Source organism: Rhipicephalus microplus, chromosome 4, assembly GCF_043290135.1.
Source record: "Rhipicephalus microplus isolate Deutch F79 chromosome 4, USDA_Rmic, whole genome shotgun sequence".
NCBI lineage: Eukaryota > Metazoa > Arthropoda > Arachnida > Ixodida > Ixodidae > Rhipicephalus > Rhipicephalus microplus.
The window spans coordinates 163522810-163534988 of record NC_134703.1 but is presented as its reverse complement, the minus strand read 5'-3'; the positions used below and the strand labels follow the sequence as shown (position 1 = coordinate 163534988).

Genomic DNA, 12179 nt, shown 5'->3' with positions numbered 1-12179 from the left:
TTGCGTTTCAAGTTTCAAGTTTAGTTCGCATTTCCTTTTCACAGTAGAGAAAGAAAATGCAATGGCAAGGAACAAAAAGCTTCAAAACAGCAGCTTGACCACATTCCTACCCCCTTGATATCGCGGCATGTGTATACAGCCCAAATACAGATAAAATGAAATATATATTCACACGCTTCTATATTCTCGTATCTGCGTAAACACCTGAACAGATTCACAGAAAATTCCCACATCTATTCACATACCACATTTAGGTACTTTCATATCTACACTTGATTCAGCTTTGAAAAAAGGAAAAAAAAATATCCGCAGTAATAAACACAGGTATAAATTTAGTCGATAATGAAAAATTACGCGCAAATACATAAAATTCTTAATAAGGCCTAATATCGAATCTTGACACTGCTTGGCTGAACAAGAGATTGATGATTGATTGATATGGGAGGTTAAACGTCCCAAAACCATCATATGATTATGAGAGACGCCATAGTAGAGGGCTCCGGAAATTTCGACCGTCTGGAGTTCTTTAACATGCACCCAAATCTGAGTACACGGGACTGCAACATTACCGCCTCAATCGGAAATGCAGCCGCCGCAGCCGGGATTCGATTCCGCACCCTGCGGGTCAGTAGCTGAGTACCTTATTCACTAGACCACCGTGGCGGGGCAACAAAAGAGGCACAAGAACAATAATAAAGGCGGAGATAATGTAAGAATTACGAAACGAAGAAAACTAAAAAATAGTTATTCATATAATTTTACCCTTACGTATAACAGGTTCGATTTTAACTCCTTCTTGTGTTGTTATTTTAAAGAGCAGCTTTTTGTTTAGCTGTTAAATGCGTTGTCTATTAAGCAAAAGTAATTTTGATTCCGACCGGCAACGGTGGTCTAGTGGCTTTGTGCTCAACTGCTGGCCCGAAGGCCATGGGAACTGACAGCGGTGGCTGCATTGGCGCTGGAAGTGAAAATGTTCGAGGCCGGTGTACTCACACTTTAGTGCACGCTAAAGCACCCCAGGTAGTATAGATTTGCGTTGCTCTTCATTACGGTGTCCCGTATAATCAAATCGCGGTTTTGGGACGTTAGGCCTTTACAATTATAAATATTGGATAGTGCTCACAGTCAAGTAATTTTAGCACTGAAAATCCTTTCTGAACAAAACCTAATTCGGACTGATGAGGAGGAATATACAGTGACGAAATACTTATCGGTGTTAAGTTCTTCATAAATGTAGCTCATCGTTAGGTGCGTTCGGGAGCAAAGGCGTAGGCAGAATTTTTGTTTTTCTTATTTTTTTTTGGGGGGGGGGAGAACCTTGTTTGCTTTTAGGCGGTGGTTCACTTTTTTGGAATGGTCATTTTAGGCTCTTTCATATCTACACTTGATTCAGCTTTGAAAAAAGAAAAAAAATATCCGCATTAATAAACACAGGTATAAATTTAGTCGATAAAGAAAAATTACGCGCAAATACATAAAATTCTTAATAAGGCCACCTAACCATGACAAAAACTAATTCGGGATAACAAGGGCCCTTATCCAGTGCGCCACCGTCTGGCTTCGCCACTGCTTGTGAGTCTTCATGTCTTTGTTGCATTTTATTGCACAACAGCCGCTTGGGTATCGCCCTGCACTTTTCACCCACTAATGAGCAGCTAGTGAGGATTCGATTGATTTGATTTATTTATATGTGGGGTTTAACGTCCCAAAACCACCATATGATTATGAGAGACGCCGTAGTGGAGGGCTCCGGAAATTTCGACCACCTGGGGTTCTTTAACGTGCACCCGAATCTGAGCACACGGGCCTACAACATTTCCGCCTCAGCTAGTGAGGAATAGTGTGGGCAAATAAGTTTTAAATCTAAGTGACTGTTTCAGTGAGCCAGGACATCTATGTTTATGTTCATATGTACGAGTCACAAAGTGAATACACTAGGAAACAATAAAAGTTTATTAGAACATTTCGTTGGGAATTCTGGTAATTTTACACTCGCGTGTAATTATGATAATTGCTAAAAATACAACTAAAACAATGACAGACTTCAGTGGTACAACTGAATTTTAACCGACAATTACTAGACATTTTTTTTACTTTATACAGTGAAAGCTATAAATGCAGGCTTGACAATTTTCAACTCTTACAACGAAGTGCTTGCTCAGAAAAATATGGTATTTCAGCTGACCTGCTGTTTTATGAACGTTGCTCGCAACGCCTGTCGCGTCGTGTCTGGATTTGAACTCGACAAAGGCGTTTAGTTATCTGCAGTAATGTATGCTTCATAAACCATCTAAGGTGCAGAAAATTCACATCAACCTTCTAAAACTATATGAATGCATTGTGCGTGGCCACGGCACCTGCGATCAGTGACACGCGTGTATCTATAACCTACGGGTGCAGATGAATCGTTACTTCGCTGGCACTGTTGACATTGAAAAAAAAGGATGTGCAATCACGTTGCCAGGAATTTATAACGGTAAAATATTAGTTACGTTTCTCGACGAAATAAAATGGTGTTGTTTCCATTCTATCGTTGCACTACAACACTAGGTTTCGTTTGTTTTATTTGCTTACATTCGTTAAGTCAAAATGTCTGCAAAATGTTCCTTTGTGACCTGCTCGTAATTTGAACATAAAGGTACATCTATAGGAAAGCCTGATATCATGTTCAGTAATTGTGCAAGTAAGAAATTTGGCTCCATATATTAACTAGCGTCAATTTCACAGAGAACGTGGGAGGGCATAGGCAACTGTGGAGCAGTTCGTGAAGTTTTTGTTACCCAATTAAATGAGTCTGAAAAGCGCATTCAGAATACTCTGGGGGATATGTGCATCTTTAGCTTGCTCTTCTTAAACCTAAATAAAAAAGAAACTGTGCATAGCTTGGGAATTCACCTGAAGGCCTTCGTTATTTGCGTACTTAGAATGCAATTTGGCGTTTTCGGTGCTGCACTCCTACTATTCTACTTCTCAGAGACAATACATAAGCACCCTAATGAATTAAAGTTAGAAATTGTAACTTTCGCTATTGTTCCTGGATTTCTTATAGCTCATATGACATGATGAAAAAAAGTAGCTAAACTGATTACCCTAGCACCCCATAAAGAGTACCCCGATGCGGAATACTTTAATGGGGAGTGATTCCCCCCCATTAGCAAGATAGAGAGATAGCTGAGACACTGTGCTGTACACGCCTTGGGTTGCATTGAAATCACGATCACCATTTCTATCTTTTCAGTTGCAGTATCACGATGTCTGTTACGGAGCCGCAAGCACCGCTTCACGTGATGCGCGGTGCTCATAAAGCCCAAGAAAAAAAGAAAAGTATTGCTGGAAAATGTCTCCATTTCAATGTGGTCATCATCATCATCAGCCTGACTACGTCCATTGCAGGACAAAGGCCTCTCCCATGTTCCGCCAGTTAACCCAGTCCTGTGCTTGCTGCTGCCAATTTATACCCGCAAACTTCTTAATCTTATCTGCCCACCTAACCTTATGTCTTCCCCTAACTCGCTTGCCTGCTCTGGGAATCCAGTTAGTTACCCTTAATGACCAGTGGTTATCCTGTCTAAGCGCTACATGCCCGGCCTATGTCCATTTTCTCTTCTTGATTTCAACTATGATCTCCTTAACCCCCGTTTGTTCCCTAATCCACTCTGCTTTTTTTATTGATATGATATCTAAGGAGATGTTGGCGCACCATTATGGCGCCGGCTACTCCTTAGTCGTTGATTGAAACTTGAACACGCATCTTGAAGCAAAACATACAAAGCAGCGCATGGAAAATAGAAAACTCGGGCACAGATATGCAAAGACACACTTATACGCACATATCACAATGGTAAGTAAATGTTCGAAAGTCAATTTAAGAAGTCTCTGGAAATGTCCCTCGTTAATATTCGGTCCACCAGCACAAAACAGCAAAGCACACGTCTGGTCCTCTTTTTGTCTCTTAAGGTTACACCTACCATTTTAGGGGCGAAGCTCTTTATGGCGTGGCTTGGGCGTCTCTTGTAGTACGTAACTACCAGTGGCACATAGCCGAACTAGGTATAACATTTGACCTCCAGGGTGGTGCCGGTGAGAGATTTCTTCTGTGCGTTGTTTAACAATAAAAAATAGGGCTCAATGTACATGCCAATGGCTGCTAATGGGGAATGAGAGTCAGGAGCATTCGGCTTTTAGTCAACGCGCACGCTGCGATCCCCATTAGCAGTCATTGGCTTGTACATTGAGCACTATCGGTCAAGAAAGGGTTGCTACATTATACTCGCTGGGTGTAACCTTCTTAGTTTTAAAAAAGGTTTAGCGAGCGTTGAGCCGCAGGGCCATGAATACAATGAATTAGTATATACCATAAATGAATTCGAGGTGGTTAAAGGGGGGAAGCAGATACGAAGCGCAAGTTGTAAGATATTAAAAGTTGAATCCTCCTGTCTCTCATTTCACATTAGCAGCCTCTGGCATATACATTGAGCACTATCTGACAGGAAAAGGTTGCTACGTTATACTCTCTGGGCGTAACCTCCTTGGTTTTAGAAAGATTTAGCGAGCATTAGGCCGCAGTGCCATGAATACAGTGAACTAGTATATACCATGAACTCAAGGTGGTTGAAGGTGGGAAGTAGACCCGAAGCGCAAGCCGTAAGAAAGTGTGCGTGTGCCATTTCTCGTTTAGCCCTTGGAATGTCCACTGAATGGCGGTGCTTCTATATGGGGAATATATGATAAAAAGATGTGAGATGATGGGACTTGAAGTGTTGAATAGATGCACGAACGAACACACAGACAGATGCAAGGATGGACGCATGAACGGACGCAGGGGCGGATGCATGAACGAACGCAGGGACGGGCGCACGAACAGACGCATGGACGGTCACACAGACGGACGCATGGACGGACGAGTGCTTCGCCCCCTCTCCATCATTCACTCCGTTTTTTTTTTCCACGCCATTTTTTTTCTTTCCATTGCTCGCTGCGTCGTCCTCAATTTAAGCTGAACGCTCTTTGTCAGTCTTCAGGTTTCTGCTCCGTAGCTAAGTACCGGCAAGATGCAGCTGTTATAAACCGTTTTCTCAAGGGATAGTGAGAATCTACCTGTCATATTTCGAGAGTGCTTGCCAAACGTGCTCCACCCCTTTCTTATTTTTCTAGTTACTTTAATCTCGTGGTTTGGCTCCGCGGTTATTACCTGGCCTAGGTAGACATAGTCTTTTACAAATTGAAGTGCACTATTACCTATATCGAAGCGCAATGTGGTCAATTCTCTTCAAATAAAAAAAAACAAATAAAGAAGACCACTACTCCTTGTACAAGCATTACTAAAATTGTGATGCGGGGCGCAGCTTTACGTTTCTTGCTCTATACCTGGTCTATGCAGCGTGTCAGCAAAGGCACCTTATCGTACGGTCACATCAGGTGCTAGGCCTCTACTTATGCAGAGAACCATAGCATGCACACCACGTCATCTCTCTCTCTTCCTCTCTCTCTCTTTTTTAAAATCTGTAGGTGCGAGAATTTGCTCTGGACTGTCCGGCTGGCCGAAGACGCCACCAGAGTTCAAGACCTCGCCGCCACCTGAGCAAAAGAGGGTTACACAGGGACCCGTCTTGCCCTGCCGCGGTGGTTTAGTGGTTAAGGTACTTAACCGGTGTAGTGGTTAAGGTTAAGAACCCGCGACCTGCTACCCGCAGGTCGCGGGTTCGAATCCTGGCTGCGGCGGCTGCATTTCTGATGGAGGCGGAAATGTTGTAGGCCTGTGTGCTCAGATTTGGGTGCAAGTTAAAGAACCCCAAGTGGTCGAAATTTCTGGAGCCATCCACTACGGCGTCTCTCATAATCATATGATGGTATTGGGACGTTAAACCCCACATATCAATCAATCAAAATCAGGGACCCGTCTTCCAGAGCTTCGCCTCTTTTGACCTACACAGAGACGCTTCAATAAAGTTTATTTCGTTCTTTCTCGACACCATACGGATGAAGTGTCTTTACTAAGGCACTGCCTCGAATATTTTGCTCGCATGACAGTGGAGCGTTACAAACAATTCTTTCCAAAGGCCTTTGTAATACATATTTAAAAAATTTGCAAGCCGTTTCACACTGTGGATGCGGAGGACCAGCGAAGCTGTTTAATAGGGGTGTCGCAAACTTTCGAAGCCATGCAGATCACACATTTCGCAACTAAATCCGAAATTCCTTTCCAGACTCTCCCATTTCAAACTATAGCGCGTGTGCCACTAAAGCTTTCTATTTGAGCAGCATGACACCTACGCCATTTCGCCTTTTTGTCAGTTTAGGGTCGTGTTGTCTGACTTGCTGCTTGTTCTCGACGTTGCAAGCCCACCCGACATTGTTGTTAACGACCACGTGCCCTTTTCTTTCATTCTTAGTGGAGCGTTGGTTGGGTTCGCCCAACACGTGGGACACGAAAGTTCCAGCCGACGCGTAGAAGAATTGCATGAAACCCGAGGCATATACAGAGAGAGAGAAATAAATAAAAGGAAGAGACAGGGAGGTTAACCTAGACAAACTGGTTTGCTACCCTGTACGGGGGTGGGGAAAAGGGTTGGAAAGAGGATAGATATAGAGAGATATAAAATAAATTAGAAAAAAAAACCACATGCGCACACATTCAGGGAGTTCCGATCACAGTCGTTTGGATAGGCCGGTTGAACGCAAGAAGCGCAGGAGCGCCTTCACAGCCTTTTCCTGCGACATAAAGTCCTGTCGGCAGCACAGGATTCTTTCTTCGGAAAGAGGCTGGTTGTCTATCTAGTGCATTGCAGAGTGACTGTCTCTGATATGTTGCTAAATGTGGAGGTGCATTCATTGAAACTGTGTTTCCCCCATAAAAGTAGTTTGTGCCGCATCATAACGGATATCCTACTACGGCACGGCTAGAAACGAAACTCATCAGATGCCATCGGCGCAGGCGTCCCGAACCTCACGAGCAGCAGGGGAGAAAGAAAGACCTCGAATTCTGCACCTAAGGCTCGAGTAAGGAAAACGGCAGTTACAGCAGAACCGATCTTGGCAACAGGTGCTTGCCGACTGCTGACGTCCAATAACATTCCTGCATCTAACCACGAATAGAACGTAGTCATCAAGACCGCAATTGTTTTCCGAATATCGTATCTGCAGGACATAGAAAATGTACCGTTAAGCTAGAACCACTGGTTTCGCACGCACCCCCCCCCCCAAAAAAAAAAAAAATATCGCATACGTGTGCGTTGTATTTGGGGAATCGGTGTGCCTGATGTTAGTTTTCTTTTCATATTTTATGTACTCTTTACCATACGTTTGCAACATTCAGCTAACCAAGCTACGGCATCGTCCCTCACTAGAACCACTTACCATTGTCGAGCGGACTTTGTTAAAGACATCTAAAAGGTGCTAGGTCAAGAGTACCGTGGAAACGATTCCAGCAAACGAGCGTCGTCAGCGTGTTCATTGTATATACATGGAACCTACTCCACTTGAAAAACAATGTTTCAACTATTTTAAACAAGCATAGAAAACAATTTTTTAGATTATCAACAGAAGAAAGTGTAGCATGACTCAGCACTGGGTGCACGTTAAAGAACCCCAGGTGGTCTGAATTTCCGTAGGACTCCAAAACGGCGTGTCTCATAATCGTACGGTGGTTTTAGGGCGTTAAACCCCACATATCAAATCCCTCAGCATACCAGCGACACATTTATTACTACATCATTTCCAACTATATTGATGTTCGTACTTCAGAAGTAGTAACAAACAGTGCCCTCCCCCCCCCCCTTTTTTTTTTTCTCTTGATGGTCGGCGATACACATCTATAGGGCACCGCTGATAGCTGGAGCATTACTGGAAAACCAAGAAATCCGATCGAGGAGACAGCGGATGCATTGGCTTACAGAGTGGGCTGCTGCGAGCGCTTGCTGGCGAATAGCATGTAGCCGCACTTGCAGAGGCCCGCATTGAAGCGGAAGCCCGTGAGGCGGCAGAAAGCCCGGCAGTCCAGTCGCTTGGCCGGCTCCACAGCGCTGGGCTGCTGCAGCAGTAGCAGCGCGAGTAGCAGGCAGCCCGCCGCCAAGGGGCACGCGGCCGACGAGGAACCACCCCAGGCTGCGCGGATCGGCATCTCCTCGTTTTTTGACTACTTGCACGTGCCGCCGCTATCGATGTCGCCGGCCTTGTTTAGACGTCGCCGCGCCGGTCAAGCGTCGCCCGATCAGGGCGCCTTAAAAAGCGCGCCGCCGAAGAGGCCGGCCGCGGCCACGACTCCGCCCAGCTCCGCCCGGTCCGGCCCTCGATTGGCCCCGGGCTCCGCGACGAAGAGCTTCGGCCACATGGCTGGCCCGTGGTGCGCGTGACGCGTGTATGCGTGGTGCCCACGTACAAGCCGAGTTTGCTTGTGATGCACCCGAGTTACGCACAGCTTCGTCTGCCGCATAGATCCGAGAGAGTCGTCTGTGTGTGCATGAATACATAATCTATCGTGCCTCCCAAGAACGAACGACCCGTCCGAATTGCTCTTCCAGCCGCTGCAGTTCTGCGCGAGGAAGAGGGGGAAAAAGCCAATTCGCCTCACACTAAAAGTGCCCTTGACGCTTTTTGGCCCGTGAAGCGCGTCAGAACTTCGTTGTCGCAGCATTTTGTTCAGCCCTTTTTCAAGACGCTTAAGCAATCAGGATGAGACCAAGAAACAGTGACATTTCAGCACTCGCTGAAGCTGCTTCGGGAGGGTAACACGAGGCTGCCACCCACCTGTTGCTATGTGCCAAACGAGTGCGAGGAGGCGTAGCAACTTCGCCAGTACTGTTTCTCAAGCCCACCTTCATTAGCAGTTAGCTAAATTCAAGTACCCTCTTCTGAATAGTCAAGCACTTTATCTTTCCTTTTTTTCTGCTACGGCACTGACAACATTTCACAATCAATATTTTTTACGTTGGCATTGCTTTAGCTGGCTTGGCTCCTGGACGTCATCATGCTCCCAATCAGCTTCGTATTTTATTTATTGTGATCTTCGAGTGACGTGAAACGTTTGGGTCGCAAGTTCAATAATTCCGGACAGTTTATGCGCCGTTGAATGAAATGTGGATTTTTTTTTGAACAGAGAGCCATCAAGCTTGCACATAATATGTGTATTATTTATTGGACATAGCACAAATGAACATTCTGCAACAGTTCCTGACATGTGTTTTTGTTGTTGATGTTGAAAATTTTCTTTTTAATTGAAGTGTTTTCTGTACCTGCACCATATGATAACTAAAGAGAAATTCAATGCTAATGACTTTATTACCAAAGCATGTGTTACAAAGAAAGCTTTGTTGTGAAATCCTCAATAAATTTTATGCGTGACAGAAATACGTTGATGTACATTGGAACAAACACGCGCCATATATTTCAGCAACAGTAATCTAATCGTGCTTAGTATGAAAAAAAAAACATCGAATCATTTTTCTGAACCTTCTTTGTATGAACAAAACCGTTTATCTCAGATTTTTCTTGATCATTTCTGATTATTTGAAGTGATGATAAGTAGTTAGAAAAAAAAACTTTTGACACATTTTATTGTTAGCTTGAGAATAATCCGGCCGCACCACAGACATCTTGGATGAAATAAAAAATAGACTTACAATCGGCAAAGCTTCGAGCGCTACATTCGTATAGCCCCACTGTTGCATGTTGTGTCTGAATAACCTCCATGAAACCTCAAGTCTAGTTCAAATCGATCAGTAGCTTCAGGATACAGGGTTAAGTATTTATGAGTTGAGGAATAAAGAATAATAACCTAGTGTGCGTAGAGTACTAAGAAGTATACATGCACCTCAACCACACTAATCAGTGCAATAAAACGCTACAAGAACAAAGTTACTGCTTTTAGACTTCTAGCTGTAAGCCCAACGTGTGCCAGGTACCTTAGCCGCTTCATCAGCACCGCTTCTTTGACCCACGACAAAAAACGTATAATATTGGGACGTAAGCTGACTAAACGTTTGCAATATTTGCATGCATCAAGTAAGAGAAGTGAGAGGTGGTAAAACAGCTTAGTGCGGGATCCTATAATAGGCTAGTTGGCGGTGTAATCCTATGTTTTGGATGACCATAAACATAAAACATCGCTCTGGGTGAAAATTCAGATGAAGTAGAGGTGAGCCTCTGGTTTCCTTTTCTGAGCTTGCGTACTTTCCGAGCATATACTGTATGGGTGATTAACCACCGATGCTGCTGCTTGCGATAAAAATTCCTCCTGATTATGACTCCTGCAGGAAGACTTGTGATCGGTTCGGGGTTGATCTAGGAAAGACACCAGCGCACACATCTTCTATAAAAAAAATAAAAAAATTAGAGAACCCGATGAGGATGATGATATGTGGGGTTAAACGTCCCAAAACCACCACATGATCATGAGAGACGCCGTCGTGGAGGACTCCGGAAATTTCTACCTTCTGGGGTCCTTTAACGCGCACCCAAATCTGAGCACTCGGGCGTACATCATTTTCGCCTCCATCGAAAATGCAACAGCCGCAGCCGGGATTTGATCCCGCGACCTTTGAGTCAGAGGCCGAGTAGTCGACCACCAGGGCGGGGAACTTTCAGAAAAACCATACCATGTCATTACGTAGACGAAAATGTGTATAAAGGCATGGCGAGCACTGTCTTATACGCTTTACGCGTATATTTGGGTCATGAAATTGCTCCAGCTTTGCCATTTAACGCCCGGTCCCTTATCCATCACTTTTTTCGCGTTCCTAGGCGTAGCGTGTTTTCCTCCTTCTCTGCCTAGTTTTTCTCAGTTAACGACTAACTGCAGAACATGAGCCCCTACTGCATGACAAGCACAATTACGCTGTAACAATGGATAGCAAAAATTTGCGATAATTTAAAACCGACATGTCAGTGAAAGAAACTAACTTTACTCGGAAGCCCCGCTGCGGTGGTCTAGTAACTAAGATACTCGGCGACTGACCCGCAGGTCGCGGAATCGAATCCCGGCTGCGTTGGCTGACTTTTCGATGTAGGCGAAAACGCAGCAGGCATGTGTTCTCATATTTGGGTGCAGGTTAACGAATCTCAGGTGGTCAGAATTTCCGGAGCCCTCCACTATACGGCGTCACTCATGATCATATGGTGGGTTTGGGGCGTTAAACCCCACATATCAATGATCAAACTTTCCTCACAAAGAGCATGCGTCAAACGTGCACGTCTTCAGGCTAAGTTTTGTTGTGCGAAGCAGCGCACAACAAAATAAAACGATTGCTGCTGTATCAGGGTCATAAGAAAAGCAGCAGCTGTGATCAGTTGGTTGAAATGCTTGTATGAATTGGTCATGGCGACTAAACAGCCCTAGCATGCAACAACTTATTTTTTTAATCCACATCGCCACTGCAAATCATGTGGACTACTAGCAATGATCTGACGGTTGGCATTTCGACATGCTATTCCCAACTTACGCATCTCATGCAGCACGAGCAGCGTTTCTTAGATTAGTACCAGCGACATGGAGTTTTACTTTACAGCTTATAACTTTTTTCTGTAGCCACGAGAACAGAAAAGCAACTAATTTGTTATACTAGAAACTTGCTCTACTAGACGCTCTACGAGAAAAAAACGGGAAGACGAAGGTAGAGTAAACGCAGCAGGTAGATGCGAAGCAGATCTTCGACTCGCGTGTTTAACGCTGTGCTACGTGCGTCAGTGCGAACGTGCCACAATGCGTTCCGTTCGCAGCAGGTATTGGAGCCGTGCCAAGTAGGTCCCGGCTCGTTGCTAGTTGCGCGTTGACGTCACGCTCCCCTCGCACTCTTCCCTTGCAGTTATATGCTGACGTTGGTTTCTCTCTCAATGACAGGCAGCACGATCGCCGTAGCGCCCACCATTACTGGCTCCTCTGCTCACTAGAAACACACTTCTCTCTCACCTCACCTTCGGCGCTGCCCGCAAAGATAAATCGCGCGTCGAGTGGAAGCACACTTGTGCTCGTTTATCTGCGATGAAACTTACAGCAACCATAGCCGCCTCACTTGTCTTATCGTTTCAAACAAACGCTTACTCGAGTAAACGCGACACCGAGTTTCGCTTCAAACCGTTCTTCCAGCACCCGTGTTGGTGCCTCTTTTAACCGAGTCATTGCCGTGCACACCACTGCTGCTTCGCATTCTATCATGGTTCCCTTCAGGGAGATGGTTCATCAATTT

The 12179-nt window shown here is 44.9% G+C and overlaps 1 protein-coding gene across 1 annotated transcript in view; it reads right to left on the bottom strand.

Moving 5' to 3' along the window:
• LOC119171495 (uncharacterized) overlaps positions 1-8196 on the bottom strand; it is a 77912-nt gene extending 69716 nt beyond the window's left edge. The window contains exon 1 of the mRNA XM_037422290.2: positions 7893-8196. Coding sequence (XP_037278187.2) covers positions 7893-8119 — 227 coding nt within the window. The 5' untranslated portion in view covers positions 8120-8196. The remainder of the gene's footprint in view (positions 1-7892) is intronic.
• Between the last annotated feature and the right edge of the window lie 3983 nt (positions 8197-12179).